Here is a 26,303-nt window from a genome sequence, read left to right as displayed (position 1 = left end):
CAGACCGACAGACAGACCGACGGACAGGCAGACAGGCAGGCAGACAGGCAAGCAGACAGGCAGGCAGACAGGCAGGCAGAAAGGCAGACCAAAGACAGACAGACAGACAGACAGACAGTTAGACAGGCAGGCAGACAGGAAGCAGACAGACAGACAGTTAGACAGGCAGGCAGACAGGCAAGCAGACAGACAGACAGACAGACAAGCAGACAGACAGGCAGGCAGACAGGCAGGTCTGAACCTGTTCTCAACAATACACATCCCTTAAGAACTGAAATGTGTTACAACCCACACATCACACTCACACACACAGCCAGCTGCTCCTGATCTGGTTTGTTTCCTGCTATGGGGTAATAGAGAGGATATGACATCATAACGTTGCTTTGGCGAATCAACCCTGAACTCTAAAATGTAAATTCCAGCACTACACACAAAAACACACACCACCTGTGCTTCATAGACAGCATAGACAGCATTAGCATGGTAAATATAGAGGGATGAAGATCAGCTGTCACCTACAACAGATATAAGAGCTCTGACTGAACTACTGGGAACTATGATGAGGATGATGATGAGAGGAACCCTGACTGAACTACTGGGAACTATGATGATGATGAAGGGATGATGAGGTTGTGATGAAGATGATGATGTGATGAAGATGATTGTGATGACTGCAACCCCCCATTTCTTCAATTTATCTTCCTAAAGTCTGATTTTAAACCTAACCCTAACCTTAACCAGACAGCTCACCTTATTCCTAACCCTAACCTAACCCTAACCTTAACCAGACAGCTAACCTTATTCCTAACCCTAACCTTAACCAGACAGCTCACCTTATTCCTAACCCTAACCCTGACCTAACCCTAACCTGACCCTAACCTTAACCAGACAGCTAACCTTATTCCTAACCCTAACCTTAACCAGACAGCTCACCTTATTCCTAACCCTAACCTAACCCTAACCTTAACCAGACAGCTCACCTTATTCCTAACCCTAACCTTAACCAGACAGCTCACCTTATTCCTAACCCTAACCTAACCCTAACCTTAACCAGACAGCTCACCTTATTCCTAACCCTAACCCTAACCTGACCCTAACCTTAACCAGACAGCTAACCTTATTCCTAACCTTAACCAGACAGCTCACCTTATTCCTAACCCTAACCCTGACCTAACCCTAACCTGACCCTAACCTTAACCAGACAGTTCACCATATTCCTAACCCTAACCTTAACCAGACAGCTCACCTTATTCCTAACCCTAACCCTAACCTGACCCTAACCTTAACCAGACAGCTAACCTTATTCCTAACCCTAACCTTAACCAGACAGCTCACCTTATTCCTAACCATAACCCTAACCTAACCCTAACCTTAACCAGACAGCTCACCTTATTCCTAACCCTGACCTAACCCTAACCTTAACCAGACAGCTCACCTTATTCCTAACCCTAACCCTAACCTGACCCTAACCTTAACCAGACAGCTAACCTTATTCCTAACCCTAACCTTAACCAGACAGCTCACCTTATTCCTAACCCTAACCTAACCCTAACCTTAACCAGACAGCTCACCTTATTCCTAACCCTAACCCTAACCTGACCCTAACCTTAACCAGACAGCTAACCTTATTCCTAACCCTAACCTTAACCAGACAGCTCACCTTATTCCTAACCATAACCCTAACCTAACCCTAACCTTAACCAGACAGCTCACCTTATTCCTAACCCTGACCTAACCCTAACCTTAACCAGACAGCTCACCTTATTCCTAACCCTAACCCTAACCTGACCCTAACCTTAACCAGACAGCTAACCTTATTCCTAACCCTAACCTTAACCAGACAGCTCACCTTATTCCTAACCCTAACCTAACCCTAACCTTAACCAGACAGCTCACCTTATTCCTAACCCTAACCCTGACCTAACCCTAACCTGACCCTAAACTTAACCAGACAGCTCACCTTATTCCTAACCCTAACCTAGCCCTAACCCTAACCTAACCCTAATCTTAACCAGACAGATCACCTTATTCCTAACCCTAAACCTGACCTAACCCTAACCTTAACCAGACAGCTAACCATATTCCTAACCCTAACCTTAATATAGATATTTTCATACATTTTTACAATATAGACAATTTTGACATTATGGCTGTGGTAAACTAGCAACAACCAGGAAGAAGGGATAGGAGGACTTTTAGTGGCACATCGCCCTCCTATGGTTATCTATGATATTACAGCTAAAACAAGACGCACACAAGACAGCAAATCATTCTAAGGATTACCTTTTGATGAAAATATAAAAGTATTAGTTATTCTACGGGCATTTTTCACAACACAAGTGGTGTTGAAGATTATAAAATATGTTCCATAAGGAAGGAACAGGAGCCTCCTCTATACAGCAACATGAGAGTTCTTTATGGACGGTAGCCTGATCATCCTGACCCTCCTAACCCTAACCCTATAACGTTCTTCTTTATGGACGGTAGCCTGACCATCCTGACACTCCTAACCCTAACCTTAACCCTATAACGTTCTTCTTTATGGATGGTAGCCTGACCATCCTGAACCTCCTAACCCTAACCTTAACCCTGTAACGTTCTTCTTTATGGATGGTAGCCTGACCATCCTGAACCTCCTAACCTTAACTCTATAACGTTGTTCTTTATGGACGATAGACTGATCATCGTGACCCTCCTAACCTTAACCCTATAACGTTCTTCTTTATGGATGGTAGCCTGACCATCCTGAACCTCCTAACCTTAACTCTATAACGTTGTTCTTTTTGGATGGTAGCCTGACCATCCTGAACCTCCTAACACTAACCTTAACCCTATAATGTTGTTCTTTATGGACGGTAGCCTGACCATCCTGAACCTCCTAACCCTAACCCTAACTCTAAACCGTATAACGTTGTTCTTTTTGGATGGTAGCCTGACCATCCTGAACCTCCTAACACTAACCCTAACCCTAAAATGTTGTTCTGTTTGCAGGATAGCCTGACCCTCCTAACACACCTGATCTCTCTACACTATGATATTCAAATAGCGGTCACAAAGTTTGGATAATGCAACAATAATATTATCACAACACAGTTTGGATAATGTAACCCTGTTATCACAACACAGTCTGGATAATGTAACCCTGCTATCACAACACAGTCTGAATAATGTAACCCTGTTATCACAACACAGTCTGGATAATGTAACCCTGTTATCACAACACAGTCTGGATAATGTAACCCTGCTATCACAACACAGTCTGGATAATGTAACCCTGCTATCACAACACAGTCTGAATAATGTAACCCTGTTATCACAACACAGTCTGGATAATGTAACCCTGTTATCACAACACAGTCTGGATAATGTAACCCTGTTATCACAACACAGTCTGGATAATGTAACCCTGCTATCACAACACAGTCTGGATAATGTAACCCTGCTATCACAACACAGTCTGGATAATGTAACCTGTTATCACAACACAGTTTGGATAATGTAACCCTGTTATCACAACACAGTCTGGATAATGTAACCCTGTTATCACAACACAGTCTGGATAATGTAACCCTGTTATCACAACACAGTCTGGATAATGTAACCCTGCTATCACAACACAGTCTGGATAATGTAACCCTGTTATCACAACACAGCCTGGATAATGTAACCCTGTTATCACAACACAGTCTGGATAATGTAACCCTGTTATCACAACACAGTCTGGATAATGTAACCCAGTTATCACAACACAGTCTGAAACATTCAACCGGTTTTCCCCATTAAGCAGCGAGTCGGAGTCTGAGGCCTAGCCTTCTCTGGTCTCTACTCCTCCCGTTACGGGGTCTTAGACGTCGAAGCCTCCCACCATTAGCCTCCCACCTCTGACAAACTGAAAACTCTAGTCATTGGCGACTCCATTACCCGCAGTATTAGACTTAAAACGAATCATCCAGCGATCATACACTGTTTACCGGGGGGCAGGGCTACCGACGTTAAGGCTAATCTGAAGATGGTGCTGGCTAAAGCTAAAACTGGCAAGTATACAGAGATTTTTATTAACGTCGGCACCAACGATGTTAGGATGAAACAGTCAGAGATCACCAAGCGCAACATAGCTCAGTGTGTAAATCAGCTAGAAAGATGTGTCGGCATCGAGTAATTGTCTCTGGCCCCCTCCCAGTTAGGGGGAGGGATGAGCTCTACAGCAGAGTCTCACAACTCAATCGCTGGTTGAAAACTGTTTTCTCCCAAAAGATAGAATTTGTAGATAATTGGCCCTCTTTCTGGGACTCACCCACAAACAGGACCAAGCCTGGCCTGCTGAGGAGTGACGGACTCCATCCTAGCTGGAAGGGTGCTCTCATCTTATCTACCAACATAGACAGGGCTCTAACTCCTCTAGCTCCACAATGAAATAGGGTGCAGGCAGCAGGCTGTTAGCCAGCCTGCCAGCTTAGTGGAGTCTGCCACTAGCACAGTCAGTGTAGTCAGCTCAGCTATCCCATTGAGACAGTGTCTGTGCCTCGACCTAGGTTGGGCAAAACTAAACATGGCGGTGTTCGCCTTAGCAATCTTACTAGGATAAAGACCTCCTCCAGTCCTGGCATTATTGAAAGAGATTGTGATACCTCACATCTCAAAATAGGGCTACTTAATGTTAGATCCCTCACTTCCAAGGCAGTTATAGTCAATGAACTAATCACTGATCATAATCTTGATGTGATTGGCCTGACTGAAACATGGCTTAAGCCTGATGAATTTACTGTGTTAAATGAGGCCTCACCTCCTGGCTACACTAGTGACCATATCCCCCGTGCATCCTGTAAAGGCGGAGGTGTTTCTAACATTTACGATAGCAAATTTCAATTTACAAAAAAAAATGTTTTCGTCTTTTGAGCTTCTAGTCTTGAAATCTATGCAGCCTACTCAATCACTTTTTATAGCTACTGTTTACAGGCCTCCTGGGCCATATACAGCGTTCCTCACTGAGTTCCCTGAATTCCTATCGGACCTTGTAGTCATAGCAGATAATATTCTATTCTTTGGTGATTTTAATATTCACATGGAAAAGTCCACAGACCCACTCCAAAAGGCTTTCGGAGCCATCATCGACTCAGTGGGTTTTGTCCAAAATGTCTCTGGACCTACTCACTGTCACAGTCATACTCTGGACCTAGTTTTGTCCCATGGAATAAATGTTGTGGATCTTACTGTTTTTCCTCATAATCCTGGACTATCGGACCACCATTTTATTACGTTTCCAATCGCAACAAATAATCTGCTCAGACCCCAACCAAGGAGCATCAAAAGTCGTGCTATAAATTCTCAGACAACACAGATTCCTCGATGCCCTTACAGACTCCCTCTGCCTACCCAAGGACGTCAGAGGACAAAAATCAGTTAACCACCTAACTGAGGAACTCAATTTAACCTTGCGCAATACCCTAGATGCAGTTGCACCCCTAAAAACATTTGTCATAAGAAACTAGCTCCCTGGTATACAGAAAATACCCAAGCTCTGAAGCAAGCTTCCAGAAAATTGGAACGGAAATGGCGCCACACCAAACTGGAAGTCTTCCGAATACCTTGGAAAGACAGTACCGTGCAGTATCGAAGAGCCCTCACTGCTGCTCGATCATCCTATTTTTCCAACTTGTGTGACACTCAAGTGTTTTAGTACTATATCTCTTGACACAATGATGAAAATAATCATGGCCTCTAAACCTTCAAGCTGCATACTGGACCCTATTCCAACAAAACTACTGAAAGAGCTGCTTCCTGTGCTCGGCCCTCCTATGTTGAACATAATAAACGTCTCTCTATCCACCGGATGTGTACCAAACTCACTAAAAGTGGCAGTAATAAAGCCTCTCTTGAAAAAGCCAAACCTTGACCCAGAAAATGTAAAAAACTATCGGCCTATATCGAATCTTCCATTCCTCTCAACAATGTTATGTATACAAAATGTATACGAAACGCTTCAGTCTGGTTTTAGACCCCACCATAGAGACGGCACTTGTGAAGGTGGTAAATGACCTTTTAAATGGCATCAGACCGAGGCTCTGCATCTGTCCTCGGGCTCCAAGACCTTAGTGAAACTTTTGACTCCATCAATCACCACATTCCTTTGGAGAGATTGGAAACCCAAATTCGTCTACAAGAACAAGTTCTGGCCTGGTTTAGAACTTATCTGTCGGAAAGATATCAGTTTGTCTCTGTGAATGGTTTGTCCTCTGACAAATCAACTGTAAATTTCGGTGTTCCTCAAGGGTCAGTTTTGGGACCACTATTGTTTTCACTGTATATTTTACCTCTTGGGGATGTCATTCGAAAACATAATGTTAACTTTCACTGCTATGCGGATGACACACAGCTGTACATTTCAATGAAACATGGTGAAGCCCCAAAATTACCCTCGCTAGAAGCCTGTGTTTCAGACATAAGGAAGTGGATGGCTGCAAACTTTCTACTTTATAACTCTGACAAAACAGAGATGCTTGTTCTAGGTCCCAAGAAACAAAGAGATCTTCTGTTGAACCTGACAATTAATCTTGATGGTTGTACAGTCGTCTCAAATAGAACTGTGAAGGACCTCTGCGTTACTCTGGACCCTGATCTATCTTTTGACAAACATATCAAGACCGTTTCAAGGACAGCTTTTTTCCATCTACGTAACATTGCAAAAATCAGAAACTTTCTGTCCAAAAATGATGCAGAAAAATGAATCCATGCTTTTGTTACTTCTAGGTTAGACTACTGCAATGCTCTACTTTCCGGCTGCCCGGATAAAACACTAAATAAACTTCAGTTAGTGCTAAATACGGCTGCTATAATCCTGACTAGAACCCCAAAAATGTATCATATTACTCCAGTGCTAGCCTCCCTACACTGGCTTCCTGTTAAGGCAAGGGCTGATTTCAAGGTTTTACTGCTAACCTACAAAGCATTACATGGGCTTGCTCCTACCTATTTCTCCGATTTGGTCCTGCTGTACATACCTACACGTACGCTACGGTCACAAGACGCAGGCCTCCTAATTGTCCCTAGAATTTCTAAGCAAACAGCTGGAGGCAGGGCTTTCTCCTATAGAGCTCAATTTTTATGGAATGGTCTGCCTACCCATGTGAGAGACGCAGACTCGGTCTCAACCTTTAATTATTTACTGAAGACTCATCTCTTCAGTGGGTCATATGATTGAGTTTAGTCTGGCCCAGGAGTGTGAAGGTGAACGGAAAGGCTCTGGAGCAACGAACCACCATTGCTGTCTCTGCCTGGCCGGTTCCCCTCTCTCCACTGGGATTTTCTGCCTCTAACCCTATTACAGGGGCTGAGTCACTACGCTTACTGGTGCTCTTTCATGCCGTCCCTAGGAGGGGTGCGTCACTTGAGTGGGTTGAGTCACTGACGTGATCTTCCTGTCTGGGTTGGCGCCCCCCCCTTGGGTTGTGCTCTTTGTGGGCTATACTCGGCCTTGTCTCAGGATGGTAAGTTGGTGGTTGAAGATATCCCTCTAGTGGTGTGGGGGCTGTGCTTTGGAAAAGTGGGTGGGGTTATATCCTTCCTGTTTGGCCCTGTCCGGGGGTATCATCGGATGGGGCCACAGTGTCTCCTGACCCCTCCTGTCTCAGCCTCCAGTATTTATGCTGCAGTAGTTTATGTGTCGGGGGGCTAGGGTCAGTTTGTTATATCTGGAGTACTTCTCCTGTCTTATCCGGTGTCCTGTGTGAACTTAAGTATGCTCTCTCTAATTCTCTCTTTCTTTCTCTCTCTCGGAGGACCTGAGCCCTAGGACCATGCCTCAGGACTACCTGGCATGATGACTCCTTGCTGTCCCCAGTCCACCTGGCCATGCTGCTGCTCCAGTTTCAACTGTTCTGCCTGTGGCTATGAAATCCTGACCTGTTCACCGGACGTGCAACCTGTCCCAGACCTGCTGTTTTCAACTCTCTAGAGACAGCAGGAGTGGTAGAGATACTCTTAATGATCGGCTATGAAAAGCCAACTGACATTTACTCCTGAGGTGCTGACTTGTTGCACCCTCAACAACTACTGTGATTATTATTATTTGACCCTGCTGGTCATTTCTGAACATTTTAACATCTTGGTCATGTTCTGTTATAATCTCCACCCGGCACAGCCAGAAGAGGACTGGCCACCCTTCATAGCCTGGTTCCTCTCTAGGTTTCTTCCTAGGTTTTTCTTCCTAGTTTTTCCTAGCCACCGTGCTTCTACACCTGCATTGCTTGCTGTTTGGGGTTTTAGGCTGGGTTTCTGTACAGCACTTTGAGATATCAGCTGATGTAAGAAGGGCAATATAAATAAATGTGATTTGATAATGTAACCCTGTTATCACAACACAGTCTGGATAATGTAACAATGTTATTACAACACAGTAGTTTGTATTGTATTTGAAACATTTCAGTAATGTGATTGTGCATCAGGAATGTGATGAATAGCCCTTCTCTCCCTCCCTCCTCCTAGCCCCTGTCACATCACACCACAGCCTCTTCAGTCCTGACACTCACCAGCCCAACTCTAAACAAGGTCTTTGTTTGGACAGACTGCTGCTTTTGGAGGCTGTTGTTGTTTTGGGAGGAACAGAGAAACACACACCCCTACACACACACCCCTACACACACCCCTACACACACCACTACACACACACCCCTACACACACACCCCTACACACACCCCTACACACACCACTATACACACACCACTATACACACCACTATACACACACCACTATACACACCACTATACACACACACCACTACACACACCACTATACACACCCCTACACACCCCTACACACCCCTATACACACCACTATACACACCCCTACACACCCCTACACACCCCTATACACACACCCCTACACACACACCGACACACACCACTACACACACCGACACACACCCCTACACACACCACTACACACACACACCACTACACACACACCGACACACACCACTATACACACACCCCTACACACACACCACTATACACACCCCTACACACACCCCTACACACACACCACTATACACACCCCTACACACACCACTATACACACACCACTACACACACCCCTACACACACACCGACACACACCCCTACACACACACCTACACACACCACTATACACACCGACACACACCACTATACACCCCTACACACACCACTATACACACCGACACACACCACTATACACCCCTACACACACCACTATACACACCGACACACACCACTATACACCCCTACACACACCACTATACACACCGACACACACCACTATACACCCCTACACACACCACTATACACCCCTACACACACCACTATACACACCGACACACACCACTATACACCCCTACACACACACACCGACACACACCCCTACACACACCACTATACACACACCCCTACACACCCCTACACACACACCACTACACACACACCCCTACACACACACCACTACACACACACCACTACACACACCACTACACACACCACTACACACACACCTACACACACCACTATACACACCCCTACACACCCCTACACACACCCCTACACACACACCCCTACACACACACCACTACACACACCACTACACACACCACTACACACACACCCCTACACACACACCCCTACACACACACCCCTACACACACACCACTACACACACCACAACACACACACCACTACACACACACCCCTACACACACACCCCTACACACACACCACTACACACACCACAACACACACACCACTACACACACACCCCTACACACACACCCCTACACACACACCACTACACACACCACAACACACACACCACTACACACACACACCCCTACACACACACCACTACACACACACACACACCACTACACACAGCTACACACACACCACTACACACAAACACCGCTACACATACACCCCTACACACATACCATCAACACACATACAAACAAACACTACTACACACACACCACTACACACACACCCCTACACACACCTACACACATACCCCTACACACACACCCCTACACACACACACCACTACACACACACCCCTACACACACAGACCACTACACACACCACTACACACACACCACCACACACGCCACTACACACACACCCCTACACACACACACCCCTACACACAACCCCCTACACATACACCACTACACATACACACACCACTACACATACACACACCACTACACACACACACCACTACACATACACACACACCACTACACATACACCACTACACATACACACACCACTACACATACACACACCACTACACATACACACACCACTACACACACCACTACACATACACACACCACTACACACACACACACCACTACACATACACCACTACACACACACACACCACTACACATACACCACTACACACACACCGCTACACACACACCCCTACACACACACCCCTACATACACACCCCTACACACACACACCATTACACATACACACACCACTACACATACACACACCCCTACACACACACACCACTACACATACACACACACCACTACACATACACCACTACACACACACACCACTACACATACACACACCACTACACATACACACACCCCTACACACACACACCACTACACACACACTGCTGCACACACACACCGACACACACACACCACTACACATACACACACCCCTACACACACACACCACTACACATACACACACATACACACACCCCTATACACAAACACACACCCCTATACACAAACACCCCTATACACAAACAGACACACCACTACACACACACACACCCCTACACCACTACACACCGCTACACACACACCACTACACACACACCCCTATACACAAACACACACACCGCTACACACACACCCCTACACACACACACCCCTATACACAAACACACACACCCCTACACACACACCCCTACACACACACCGTTACACACACACACCAACATTCAACCTGCACTGCTCACAGATACGAGGCAGACATCGCAATCATCATCGTCAATGGTGCAGGCTAAACCTGGTCCATGATTACAGTAATACACACACAAAGGACGGGCTATGTGTGGTATGTGTATCACAGTGCAGTGGGAAGACAGACTCTCTGGACACAACAGGAACCATTGTTCTGGACACTGTCCCTCTGTCCCTGCTTCTCTGACCCTCTATCCGTGCATGTGTGTATGGGTGTGTGTGTGTCAGGACTCAGACTAAGCAAAGAGCCAGAGAGAGGCTGATCTGACCTGTAATTTACAGAGAGGCTGATCTGACCTGTAATTAACAGTATGCCTTGTCAGAGTGAATCACCTCAGCCTCACACACACATATACCGTGTTGAGTAACAACCTGACTAAATCTATAGGACTCAAATCTGACTAGTTGTTCATATTCTGTATATTGACAATAAAAAACCTAAAGAAAAAAAGAATGAAAGAGAAAGAAAGAGAAAGAGAAAGAGAGAGAGAGAGAAAGAAAAAAGTGGCAGACAATTTGTGTCTGAGGTGGGAGTGCTGTGCGCCTCTATATAGGCACCACCACGCACAGCACACAGACAGCAGAGACAAAGGGGGCTGAAGACTTCATCAACTTCCATTCGCCCAACTGACCGGAATCAACAACATTATTATACAGCTTTTATAACAGTATTATAGACGTCTACATCTCTTCATCTGACAGACAGACAGACGGACCATGGCGCTACTGACGGGAGGAGAGACTTGCGTCAAATATCTGTTGTTCGTCTTCAACTTCGTCTTCTGGGTGAGTCTCACTCAATGCAACTCGTTATGACTGAATACTGCGGTTGGCCTGACTACAAATGAGGACACCTCGGTCCGGACCTCGGACATTTATTCTCATTTGAAAAGTCAATAACAAAAATATATATTTTCTAATAAAGAAAATCAATTATGGCTCAACATCAAAATATTGCTCCTAGCGTAGATCAAAGGTCAGAACGCTTATATTCTTGATCTGACAGTTCTATCAGCGCCTGCCTCTTCACCAACGAGTGGAATCTTGAACACTGGTTTGTTCGTTATGTTCGCCTGCGTCCCCCGGCTATGCCTCACGGATTTGCTTTTATAGAAGCACATTCACTACTCTCTCAAACGGTTAAATCCGCCCTCTCGCTGCACAGGCCGAGGGCCTGAGACGTGAAACGAACTGCCCCTGCTTGGAGTCCGCTCAAGTCGGCAGCAAGATACGCTGCCGATAGTGTTTGCTTGATACCGGAAAAAAAGACCATGTTAAAACCGTTATCATGTTCCTCAAGGAATTCAGTGCCTTTCAGCAGTGGGCCTATGCTCTCTCGACACAGAGCGCACCCAGATTAGGCTATTGTGTTGTCCAATCATACAAACTTTGTAACTGATAGTGAATCAAAGGTCACATGACCGAAGTTGCTAGATAACCACCAACGAATTACAGAATATCTCCTATTTGACAAAATCGAGTTGATGATTATACAGATAGCAGATCAGCTCATGAATAACGTGGAGATGAAGAGAGGAAATTGTTTACATATCAAGGTATCTTAACAGGGACCAACTCTGTTTGAATGTATTTCCATATCTAGGCCTACTGCCATACCGCTTGTTGATCACACATTCTCTACCGACGCTCTCATATGGGCAGCAGTATCAGACAGCACAGAGGAAACGTTATAGTGGTATTTTGACGTGCTTTGATGATGCACATTTTGGATTACAGAATAAAGTTAGGAATTTTCAAGTGAGACAGGAGTCAGAATTGTGGGTTTCAGTGGGACTGGGACGATAGGAAAATAGCCTCTATATAAGGCTATATAAAGCTACTACATGAGTCAATCAATAAATAATACACTTGATTTAGGCTACATTATAGCATGCTAAATGTTTCTGATCAGTGATTTAGGCTACATTATAGCATGCTAATGTTTCTGATCAGTGATTTAGGCTACATTATAGCATGCTAAATGTTTCTGATCAGTGATTTAGGCTACATTATAGCATGCTAGATGTTTCTAATCAGTGATTTAGGCAACATTATAGCATGCTAATGTTTCTGATCAGTGATTTAGGCTATATTATACCATGCTAAATGTTTCTGATCAGTGATTTAGGCTACATTATAGCATGCTAATGTTTCTGATCAGTGATTTAGGCTACATTATAGCATGCTAAATGTTTCTGATCAGTGATTTAGGCTACATTATAGCATGCTAGATGTTTCTGATCAGTGATTTAGGCTACATTATAGCATGCTAATGTTTCTGATCAGTGATTTAGGCTACATTATAGCATGCTAAATGTTTCTGATCAGTGATTTAGGCTACATTATAGCATGCTAGATGTTTCTAATCAGTGATTTAGGCAACATTATAGCATGCTAATGTTTCTGATCAGTGATTTAGGCTATATTATACCATGCTAAATGTTTCTGATCAGTGATTTAGGCTACATTATAGCATGCTAATGTTTCTGATCAGTGATTTAGGCTACATTATAGCATGCTAAATGTTTCTGATCAGTGATTTAGGCTACATTATAGCATGCTAGATGTTTCTAATCAGTGATTTAGGCAACATTATAGCATGCTAATGTTTCTGATCAGTGATTTAGGCTATATTATACCATGCTAAATGTTTCTGATCAGTGATTTAGGCTACATTATAGCATGCTAGATGTTTCTAATCAGTGATAGATGAGTTACCTCTTCCACCTGTCCAGCCAGAGATCAAGTAACCAAATATACAGACAGAGATTCAGTCAAACAAAATCACATTGATTGATTATCAGACAAGTCACAGGCTTTAGGTCAGAGGTACGCTTGTTTAACATGCTAACAAAATGTTCTGATCAGCGAATATTTCAGCAAACTAGAATAAAGATGATCATTAGCACTGTGTTGGCTTTGGGGTTGGCTTTGGGGATGACCAGTGAGATATACCTGCTGGAACGTGTGCTACGGGTGGGTGTTGTTATCGTGACCAGTGAGCTGAGATAAGGCGGAGCTTTACCTAGCATAGACTTATAGATGACCTGGAGCCATCAGGTCTGGCGATGAATATGTAGCGAAGGCCAGCCGACTAGAGCATACAGGTCACAGTGGTGGTTGGTATATGGGGCTTTGGTGACAAAACGGATGGCACTGTGATAGACTGCATCCAGTTTGCTGAGTAGAGTATTGGAAGCTATTTTGTAGATGACATCACCAAAGACGAGGATCGGTAGGATAGTCAGTTTTACTAGGGTAAGTTTGGCGGCATGAGTGAAGGAGGCTTTGTTGCGAAATAGAAAGCCAATTCTAGATTTGGTTTTGGCTTGGAGCTGTTTAATATGAGTCTGGAAGGAGAGTTTACAGTCTAGCAAGACACCTAGGTATTTATAGTTGTCCACATATTCTAGGTCAGAACCGTCCAGGGTGGTGATGCTAGTCAGGCGGGAGGGTGCGGGCAGCAAACGGTTGAAAAGCATGTATTTGGTTTTTACTAGGGTTTAAGAGCAGTTGGAGGCCACGGAAGGAGTGTTGTATGTCATTGAAGCTCATTTGGAGGTTAGTTAGCACAGTGTCCAAAGAGGGGCCAGAAGTATACAGAATGGTGTCATCTGCGTAGAGGTGGATCAGGGAATAGCAAGAGCAACATCACTGATATATACAGAGAAAAGAGTCGGCCCGAGAATTGAACCCTGTGGTACCCCCATAGAGACTGCCAGAGGACTGGACAACATGCCCTCCGATTTGACACACTGAACTCTGTCTGCAAAGTAGTTGGTGAACTAGGCAAGGCAGTCATTAGAAAAACCGAGGCAACTGAGTCTGCAGATAAGAATATGGTGATTGACAGAGTCGAAAGCCTTGGCAAGGTCAATGAAGACGGCTGCACAGTACTGTCTTTTATCGATGGCGGTTATGATATTGTTTAGTACCTTGAGCGTGGCTGAGGTGCACCCGTGACCGGCTCGGAAACTGGATTGCACAGTGGAGAAGGTACGGTGGGATTCGTGATGATCAGTGATCTGTTTGTTGACTTGGCTTTCGAAGACCTTAGATAGGCAGGGCAGGATGGATATAAGTCTGTAACAGTTTGGGTCCAGGGTGTCTCCCCCTTTGAAGAGGGGGATGACCGCGGCAGCTTTCCAATCCTTGGGTTGAACAGGCTGGTAATAGGGGTTGCGACAATGGCGGCGGACAGTTTCAGAAATAGAGGGTCCAGATTGTCAAGCCCAGCTTATTTGTATGGGTCCAGGTTTTGCAGCTCTTTCAGAACATCTGCTATCTGGATTTGGGTAAAGGAGAAGCTAGGGAGGCTTGGTCGAGTAGCTGCGGGGGGGGGGGGCGGAGCTGTTGGCCGAAGTTGGAGTAGCCAGGAGGAAGGCATGGCCAGCCGTTGAGAAATGCTTGTTGAAGTTTTCGATTATCACGGATTTATCGGTGGTGACCGTGTTACCTAGCCTCAGTGCAGTGGGCAGCTGGGAGGAGGTGCTCTTGTTCTCCATGGACTTTACAGTGTCCCAGAACTTTTTGGAGTTAGAGCTACAGGATGCAAATTTCTGCTTGAAAAAGCTGGCCTTTGCTTTCCTGGCCTTTGCTTTCCTGACTGACATGCTGTCGTCGTGGGCTCCTGGGAACTCTTCTTAATCTTTATCTTGGATTGATGCTAAAGTAACTATAGCCTCAAGTCTACATGCTGTGGTCGTCGGCTCCTGGGAACTCTTCTTAATCTTTATCTTAGATTGATGCTAAAGTAACTATAGCCTCAACTCTACATGATGTGGTCGTGGGCTCCTGGCTCTGACCTCACTGTCTTCATCGGTCAATCAGATTAGCCTCGCGTCCTGTTTATAAAATGGGCTAGAATGGATGCTGTTGGTGTTCCACTGACTGCAATGATTGTTGATTTAATCAGGCTAAACCCTTCAAAGTGGCATTAAGAAGGAATAATACTAACATGACTATACATGAGTATAGAGGACGTTACCGTAGTAACATGACTCTACATGAGTATAGAGGACCATAGTAACATGACTCTACATGAGTATAGAGGACCATAGTAACATGACTTTACATGAGCATAGAGGACCATAGTAACATTACTCTACATGAGTATAGAGGAGGTTACAATAGTAACATGACTCTACATGAGCATAGAGGACCATAGTAACATGACTCTACATGAGTATAGAGGAGGTTACAATAGTAACATGACTCTACATGAGTATAGAGGACCATAGTAACATGACTTTACATGAGCATAGAGGACCATAGTAACATGACTCTACATGAGTATAGAGGAGGTTACAATAGTAACATGACTCTACATGAGTATAGAGGACCATAGTAACATGACTCTACATGAGTATAGAGGAGGTTACAATAGTAACATGACTCTACATGAGTATAGAGGACGTTACCATAGTAACATGACTATACATGAGTAGAGAGGACCATAGTAACATTACTATACATGAGTATAGAGGACCATAGTAACATGACTCTACATGAGTAGAGAGGACCATAGTAACATGACTCTACATGAGTATAGAGGACGTTACCATAGTAACATGACTATACATGAGTAGAGAGGACGCTACCATAGTAACATAGTAACTAGTCTAAAGAAGGCCAGTTTTGTTGCTTCTTTAATCAGAACAACAGTTTTCAGCTGTTCTAACATAATTGCAAAAGGGTTTTCTAATGATTAGACTTGGATTAGCTAACACAACGTGCCATTGGAACACAGGAGTGATGGTTGCTGATAATGGGCCTCTGTACCCCTATGTAGATATTCCATACAAAATCAGCCGTTTCCAGCTACAATAGTCATTTACAACATTAACAATGTCTACACTGTATTTCTGATCAATTTGATGTCATTTTAATGGAACAAACATTTGATTTACAAATCAGTCTGCCAGTCCTTTTGACAGTCTATATACTACAAATCAGTCTGCCAGTCCTTTTGACAGTCTATATACTACAAATCAGTCTGCCAGTCCTTTTGACAGTCTATATACTACAAATCAGTCTGCCAGTCCTTTTGACAGTCTATATACTACAAATCAGTCTGCCAGTCCTTTTGACAGTCTATTTACTACAAATCAGTCTGCCAGTCCTTTTGACAGTCTATATACTACAAATCAGTCTGCCAGTCCTTTTGACAGTCTATTTACTACAAATATGTCTGTCAGTCCTTTTGACAGTCTATATAACACAAATCAGTCTGCCTGTCCTTTTGACAGTCTATTTACTACAAATCAGTCTGCCAGTCCTTTTGACAGTCTATATACTACAAATCAGTCTGCCTGTCCTTTTGACAGTCTATTTACTACAAATCAGTCTGCCAGTCCTTTTGACAGTCTATATACTACAAATCAGTCTGCCAGTCCTTTTGACAGTCTATTTACTACAAATCAGTCTGTCAGTCCTTTTGACAGTCTATATACTACAAATCAGTCTGCCTGTCCTTTTGACAGTCTATATACTACAAATCAGTCTGCCAGTCCTTTTGACAGTCTATATACTACAAATCAGTCTGCCAGTCCTTTTGACAGTCTATTTACTACAAATCAGTCTGTCAGTCATTTTGACAGTCTATATAATACAAATCAGTCTGCCTGTCCTTTTGACAGTCTATATACTACAAATCAGTCTGCCAGTCCTTTTGACAGTCTATATACTACAAATCAGTCTGCCAGTCCTTTTGACAGTCTATATACTACAAATCAGTCTGCCAGTCCTTTTGACAGTCTATATACTACAAATCAGTCTGCCAGTCCTTTTGACAGTCTATTTACTACAAATCAGTCTGCCACTCCTTTTGACAGTCTATATACTACAAATCAGTCTGCCAGTCCTTTTGACAGTCTATTTACTACAAATATGTCTGTCAGTCCTTTTGACAGTCTATATAACACAAATCAGTCTGCCTGTCCTTTTGACAGTCTATTTACTACAAATCAGTCTGCCAGTCCTTTTGACAGTCTATATACTACAAATCAGTCTGCCTGTCCTTTTGACAGTCTATTTACTACAAATCAGTCTGCCAGTCCTTTTGACAGTCTATATACTACAAATCAGTCTGCCAGTCCTTTTGACAGTCTATTTACTACAAATCAGTCTGCCAGTCCTTTTGACAGTCTATATACTACAAATCAGTCTGCCAGTCCTTTTGACAGTCTATTTACTACAAATCAGTCTGTCAGTCCTTTTGACAGTCTATATAATACAAATCAGTCTGCCTGTCCCTTTGACAGTCTATATACTACCAATCAGTCTGCCAGTCCTTTTGACAGTCTATATACTACCAATCAGTCTGCCAGTCCTTTTGACAGTCTATTTACTACAAATCAGTCTGCCAGTCCTTTTGACATTCTATTTACTACACATCAGTCTGCCAGTCCTTTTGACAGTATTTCAATCTGAAGGAGGTTTGAAGTGACTGATATGCATCAGAAAGGTATTGGGAAGTTCAGAAGACTCAGGCTGTCATGTTGTCTGATCTTCTGTGTATTGAAGAAGGTCATCAGGCTATCATGTAGTGTGATCTTCTGGGAAGAAAAGAGGAAGGACATCAGGCTATCATGTAGTGTGATCTTCTGGGAAGAAAAGAGGAAGGTCATCAGGCTATCATGTTGTGTGACCTTCTGGGTAGAAAAGAACAACAGCCCTAGTTTGGGAAACTCTGCTTTATGACAAAGAAGTGAAAGTGTATTGATTTCTTCCTCTGACTTTCTCACGTCTCCTGTTCTTCTGTTCCTTCTGTGGGTGGAGAACAGAGAGAAAGAGAGGCAAATAGAAACAAGAGAGATTGGAGAAAAAGGAGAGAGAGAGAGGCTGGTGACAGGGAGACAAAGACATTGTTGTTGATTCTCCAGAGTCCTGAGGGAGAACAGAGCTTCAGTTACACACACACCCCTAGAGGTCAACAGTGTGTGTGTGTGTGTGTGTGTGTGTGTGTGTGTGTGTGTGTGTGTGTGTGTGTGTGTGTGTGTGTGTGTGTGTGTTTGTGTGTGTGTGTGTGTGAGTGTGTGTGAGTGTGTGTGTGTGTGTGTGTGTGTCATTATTGATGCTACCCTGGTAAACTTGTCACCACCAAGGGGGGAACAAACAGAAAACAACACCCAGCCATGATGTTTCCGTATCTAATCATTGTTATCTTCCATGTCAGGCTTTTACCTTCAATGGAGACCTTTCTGCTAACCCGTTGTTATGGAGAGGTCTTCAATGGAGACCTTCCTGCTAACCCGTTGTTATGGAGAGGTCTTCAATGGAGACCTTCCTGCTAACCTGTTGTCATGGAGAGGTCTTCAATGGAGACCTTCCTGCTAACCTGTTGTTGTGGAGAGGTCTTCAATGGAGACCTTCCTGCTAACCTGGTGTTATGGAGAGGTCTTCAATGGAGACCTTCCTGCTAACCTGGTGTTGTGGAGAGGTCTTCAATGGAGACCTTCCTGCTAACCTGTTGTCATGGAGAGGTCTTCAATGGAGACCTTCCTGCTAACCTGGTGTCATGGAGAGGTCTTCAATGGAGACCTTCCTGCTAACCTGTTGTTATGGAGAGGTCTTCAATGGAGACCTTCCTGCTAACCTGTTGTTATGGAGAGGTCTTCAATGGAGACCTTCCTGCTAACCTGGTGTCATGGAGAGGTCTTCAATGGATACCTTCCTGCTAACCTGGTGTTGTGGAGAGGTCTTCAATGGAGACCTTCCTGCTAACCTGTTGTTATGGAGAGGTCTTCAATGGAGACCTTCCTGCTAACCTGGTGTTATGGAGAGGTCTTCAATGGAGACCTTCCTGCTAACCTGGTGTTGTGGAGAGGTCTTCAATGGAGAGTGTCCAGCTGTAGACTGTAAGGACAGACCCCCAAGACATTAAGCTCATCTACCGAGCTCATGTACAAAGCAGTACACGTTTACTGAGTGACTGATTCAAAACAGTAACATTTTCTGCTAAGAGTACAAATAACCAGACAAATACATTTGCAGACATATTAGATGTGTGTTTACCATCACAAGAGGAAAATAGTGATGTTATAGCCCTGCTAATCACTATGACAACACCACAGTGTCTGTTTCCAATGTTTAAACTAGCCCTGCTAATCACTATGACAACACCACAGTGTCTGTTTCCAATGTTTAAACTAGCCCTGCTAATCACTATGACAACACCACAGTGTCTGTTTCCAATGTTTAAACTAGCCCTGCTAATCACTATGACAACACCACAGTGTCTGTTTCCAATGTTTAAACTAGCCCTGCTAATCACTATGACAACACCACAGTGTCTGTTTCCAATGTTTAAACTAGCCCTGCTAATCACTATGACAACACCACAGTGTCTGTTTCCAATGTTTAAATTAGCCCTGCTAATCACTATGACAACACCACAGTGTCTGTTTCCAATGTTTAAATTAGCCCTGCTAATCATAATGACAACACCACAGTGTCTGTTTCCAGATGGTTGAACTAGCCCTGCTAATCACTATGACAACACAAGCACTGAATATTTCCCACTGAATATTTCTCCCATCCAGAAAATAGCTGATTTCACATGTTCTAGCTAAGTCTGCTAAACATAGTAGCACAAACACGCTGACTGTTCAAAAGGACTGGCATATTGGTGTCTGTCCGACAATGTTTCACGTGAGCACCAAGCCAGTCCATTTGTCTGACAGTCAGTGGGACACACAGCAGCAGCTCCACTCCATGGTAACCATCAACATTTTCATTTCCCTCCATGACGTCCATGTTCTCCACTGTCACTATTCATATCCATGGTAACCATGTTCTCCACTGTCACTATTCATATCCATGGTAACCATGTTCTCCACTGTCTCTATTCATATCCATGGTAACCATGTTCTCCACTGTCTCTATTCATATCCATGGTAACCATGTTCTCCACTGTCACTATTCATATCCATGGTAACCATGTTCTCCACTGTCTCTATTCATATCCATGGTAACCATGTTCTCCACTGTCTCTATTCATATCCATGGTAACCATGTTCTCCACTGTCTCTATTCATATCCATGGTAACCATGTTCTCCACTGTCTCTATTCATATCCATGGTAACCATGTTCTCCACTGTCTCTATTCATATCCATGGTAACCATGTTCTCCACTGTCACTATTCATATCCATGGTAACCATGTTCTCCACTGTCTCTATTCATATCCATGGTAACCATGTTCTCCACTGTCTCTATACATATCCATGGTAACCATGTTCTCCACTGTCTCTATTCATATCCATGGTAACCATGTTCTCCACTGTCTCTATTCATATCCATGGTAACCAAGTACATAAACTTCTGAAAAGGTTATTATCATGTCATTTGCTTGTTGTGGTGGTAATGACACGATACTTAGAGACGACTATATTTTGTGTAAAAGAAAAGTTACAAATGGCTTATACACATCCAATATGTATATGGTTTCCATTTATTTGACTCTTTTTTAAACAGGTGCATTACATGTTTTCTGATTAAGATGACTTTTGTAAGTGCAATCGTCACGTTCTGACCTTCGTTCCTTTCTTTTGTCTTTGTTTTAGTATGGTCAGGGCGTGAGTTGGGGTGGGCAGTCTATGTTTGTTTTTCTAGGTTGTTATATTTCTATGTGTTGGGCCTGGTATGGTTCTCAATCAGAGGCAGGTGTCGTTCGTTGTCTCTGATTGAGAATCATACTTAGGCAGCCTGTTTTCCACATTTTGGTTGTGGGTGTTTATTTTCTGTTCTGTGTTTTGTTGCACCGTTCAGGACTGTTCGTTTGTCGTGTTTTGTTTCAGTGTTCATTAAACCCGTTTTAATATGAACACTTACCACGCTGCATCTTGGTCCTCCTCTCTTTCTCCCGACGACGATCCTTACAGCAATACGTAGCAGAATGTCAAAAGTCTGGGTGTGAGACAGGACAAAAACTGTGTAAAACAATGAAATACAGTCATTCAATGCTTTAGAAAATAACATTTAAAAAACATATTGAAAGATATAAAAACAAGTTGAGGATTATTTTAGTCTTAATGGATGTGAAATGAAAAAATCCAAATGAACTTAAAATCAGGTTTTCTAGAGCAGGGCTGGAACAAAAACCTGCACATCCAGTAGTAAATCTCCAGGAGGCTTAGCTACCTCTACTATCATGTGGCTGGCAGAACAGAGAACTATTGGAGTCAACAAGCTCCTCCTCTGCCTCATCATCACCATAACTGGTACATCTGACCTGCAGTGTTCTATTTCCACCACTAGATGGAGACACTCTACACAGTCTGATGATCTGATCCTATATAAATGGCCTGGTCCAATAGAAACAAGGCCTTCATCTACATGTGAAAGTCTGGTCCAATAGAAACAAGGCCTTCATCTACATGTGATGGTCTGGTCCAATAGAAACAAGGCCTTCATATCCATGTGATGGTCTGGTCCAATAGAAACAAGGCCTTCATCTCTATGTGATGGTCTGGTCCAATAGACTACAGCCGGTTCTACCATTTCACAATAGTTATTACTTCTAAACAAAATACCTTTTTGGGTAGATTCTAATACCTTTTTATTTCTTTACTTATCTATTGTTCACCCAATACCTTTTTATTACTTAAAAATTGCACAGTTGGTTAGAGCCAGACTCAGACTCCTTGACTTTTTGACTCCTTAACTTTTTCCACATTTTGGTACGTTACAGCCTTATTCTAAAATGGATTAAGTCGAAGACCAAACAAACACGTAACAAAACACAGGGTAGAAACCCAAAACAAAAGAGCGAGGAATACCTCAAATAAATAACACAAGCGCCCAATGTTTAACACACGGGACGAGACCCGTAATCATCTGCACAATCCACAATGGCACGAAAGCCCAAAACACACAGCACAGGTACTCACACGCACCAACGGACATAGTAACAATAATCAACAGCCCAATAGAAACCAAAGGGCACCACTTATACAAGTAATAATCAGTGGGAATAGGGGACAGGTGTGTGTGATGAACGTTCTGGAAGGATCCGTGACAATAAGGCTGTAACGTAACAGAATGTGGAAAAGGTCAAGGGGTCTGAATACTTTCCGAAGGCACTGTGTATAATCTATAGATCAGATCAAGGAACCAAGCGAAATCCTGCCCCCATGGCTGAGGAAGGAATGATATGTCTCCATTTTCAGGTAGTAAGAAAGGTATGTTGAATGCAGGTACGAGGAAAAACAACATTGCAACACTCAGAATCTTGCGTCTGCGTAGAGCTTGTTGTAAGCTTTAGTCGAGCCCCTCCCTTCCTGCTTGACTGACTGACTAACAAAGAACAAGTGAGGTTGGAGGGTGTGGCTCAGGAATTCTCCACAGACCTCTCTCCTTCGTGTTCATTCACAGGTTTCTTTCCACAGGTTTAACTCTGACTCGACTTCTCTGGGAACCGCAGGTTTAACTCTGACGAGACTTCTCTGGGAACTGTAGGTTTAACTCTGACTAGACTTCTCTGGGAACCGCAGGTTTAACTCTGACTAGACTTCTCTGGGAACCGTCGGTTTAACTCTGACTAGACTTCTCTGGGAACCGCAGGTTTAACTCTGACTAGACTTCTCTGGGAACCGTCGGTTTAACTCTGACTAGACTTCTCTGGGAACCGCAGGTTTAACTCTGACTAGACTTCTCTGGGAACTGTCGGTTTAACTCTGACGAGACTTCTCTGGGAACCGTAGGTTTAACTCTGACGAGACTTCTCTGGGAACCGTCGGTTTAACTCTGACAAGACTTCTCTGGGAACCGTCGGTTTAACTCTGTGTGACTCGACTTCTCTGGGAACCGTAGGTTTAACTCTGACGAGACTTCTCTGGGAACCGTCGGTTTAACTCTGACGAGACTTCTCTGGGAACCGTCGGTTTAACTCTGTGTGACTCGACTTCTCTGGGAACCGTCGGTTTAACTCTGACGAGACTTCTCTGGGAACCGCAGGTTTAACTCCGACTAGACTTGTCTGGGAAACGCAGGTTTAACTCCGACTAGACTTGTCTGGGATATTTCTCTCCACCACCAGACCTGTGCTGTATTTTACCATGGGAGTCGTAGGAGGAATCAAATGCATCAAATACCTGATGTTCATGTTCAACTTCCTCTTCTGGGTAAGTGCTCTGAGATATCGAACTTCTGTCTAAGTGCTCTGAGATATCGAACTTCTGTCTAAGTGCTCTGAGATATCGAACTTCTGTCTAAGTGCTCTGAGATATCGAACTTCTGTCTAAGTGCTCTGAGATATCGAACTTCTGTCTAAGTGCTCTGAGATATCGAACTTCTGTCTAAGTGCTCTGAGATATCGAACTTCTGTCTAAGTGCTCTGAGATATCGAACTTCTGTCTAAGTGCTCTGAGATATCGAACTTCTGTCTAAGTGCTCTGAGATATCGAACTTCTGTCTAAGTGCTCTGAGATATCGAACTTCTGTCTAAGTGCTCTGAGATATCGAACTTCTGTCTAAGTGCTCTGAGATATCGAACTTCTGTCTAAGTGCTCTGAGATATCGAACTTCTGTCTAAGTGCTCTGAGATATCGAACTTCTGTCTAAGTGCTCTGAGATATCGAACTTCTGTCTAAGTGCTCTGAGATATCGAACTTCTGTCTAAGTGCTCTGAGATATCGAACTTCTGTCTAAGTGCTCTGAGATATCGAACTTCTGTCTAAGTGCTCTGAGATATCGAACTTCTGTCTAAGTGCTCTGAGATATCGAACTTCTGTCTAAGTGCTCTGAGATATCGAACTTCTGTCTAAGTGCTCTGAGATATCGAACTTCTGTCTAAGTGCTCTGAGATATCGAACTTCTGTCTAAGTGCTCTGAGATATCGAACTTCTGTCTAAGTGCTCTGAGATATCGAACTTCTGTCTAAGTGCTCTGAGATATCGAACTTCTGTCTAAGTGCTCTGAGATATCGAACTTCTGTCTAAGTGCTCTGAGATATCGAACTTCTGTCTAAGTGCTCTGAGATATCGAACTTCTGTCTAAGTGCTCTGAGATATCGAACTTCTGTCTAAGTGCTCTGAGATATCGAACTTCTGTCTAAGTGCTCTGAGATATCGAACTTCTGTCTAAGTGCTCTGAGATATCGAACTTCTGTCTAAGTGCTCTGAGATATCGAACTTCTGTCTAAGTGCTCTGAGATATCGAACTTCTGTCTCATATTCTCTCTACTGAGTCCCCTCTTACCTGAGCCTGGGTGGCAGGTAGCCCTCTGGTTAGAGCATTGAGCCAGTAACTGAAAGGTTGCTGGCTCGAATCCCCATCTGTTGTTCTGCCCCTGAACAAGGCAGTTAACCCACTGTTCCTCGGTAGGCTGTCATTGTAAATCAGAATTTCGGCACAACTTCCTTGCCTAGTTAAAAAAATGACCCTCTCTCTTTTGTCACATTCTCTCTTCTCTTTTACAATGTTATCAGCATTTTGGTGGTCAGCTGTTTGTTGACCATAGTGAGAAAAGAGAATGATTAACACTGAGAAGCTAAATCAGACTGGACGAGTGTCTGGTTGTTTCCCTTGGTTGGTAAGGTATCCCTGAGATACTCTCTGTCTGACTGTGTGTGATATATCATCCAGGTCTTATGTTATTATATTTTTTTATAAAGACAGCAATACAAACATTGACATTCATTGTACTGTTGAATGGGATGGCCAATTTAGAGGACAGAACTAAACTGAACTCACACATACACAAAATAAAACTAAATCCTATTAGGTGGTCCATGTATAAGAAGACAGCATATAGTCATTACAAGCAGTGTAGTTAAACCCAAAATAAATGTTGAGTGGAGTACAGCACAGAGTAGCAGCAGATCGTCAACCCAGTTATGAAGCGGGACTCGACCATTTATCCAGTATCGGCTGACATATTTTGTAAAACAGACTTCTATTGGAGGTATTGTATCGTATCTTTTCATATGTATTACATTCCCTAAATCCCGTAACCACATTTCAAAGGTAGGTACAGTCTCCAATTTCCAAAATTGCAATATGAGCCTCTTGGCTAATAGAGTACAAAGAGAGACAGCCTTCCCTTCGTGGTTATTCCCATCACCTGTACCAAACAGAGCGGTCAATGGGTCTGGGGCTAGAACCCTATCGAAGGCTTTAGATAAGTCATCAAAAATGAGAGCCCATTAAGCCTGTAACTTAGGACATGTCCAAAATAAGTGGGTCAACGTCCCCTCATCCTGCTTGCACCTCTCACACAGTGGTGAGGTGTCCAGGAATATTTCATGCAGTTTTACTTTTGAGTAACGTAACCTGTGTATCA

General features: G+C 43.6%; 1 protein-coding gene across 2 annotated transcripts in view; it reads left to right on the top strand.

The window, feature by feature from the left end:
* Positions 1 to 11,545: 11,545 nt before the first annotated feature.
* LOC110513585 (CD9 antigen) overlaps positions 11,546 to 26,303 on the top strand; it is a 37,782-nt gene continuing 23,024 nt past the window's right edge. The window contains exon 1 of one of the 2 annotated variants that reach the window (XM_036972733.1): positions 11,546 to 11,806. In XM_036972733.1, the coding sequence (XP_036828628.1) occupies positions 11,738 to 11,806 (69 nt within the window). In that variant the 5' untranslated portion in view covers positions 11,546 to 11,737. Of the gene's footprint in view, positions 11,807 to 23,833; positions 24,145 to 26,303 lie in introns of those variants that run through there. The other variant, XM_036972734.1, reaches the window with a different exon arrangement.

Source organism: Oncorhynchus mykiss, unplaced genomic scaffold, assembly GCF_013265735.2.
Source record: "Oncorhynchus mykiss isolate Arlee unplaced genomic scaffold, USDA_OmykA_1.1 un_scaffold_191, whole genome shotgun sequence".
Taxonomy (NCBI): domain Eukaryota; kingdom Metazoa; phylum Chordata; class Actinopteri; order Salmoniformes; family Salmonidae; genus Oncorhynchus; species Oncorhynchus mykiss.
The sequence above is the reverse complement of the archived record's forward strand: the minus strand, read 5'-3'. Positions and strand labels throughout refer to the sequence as shown.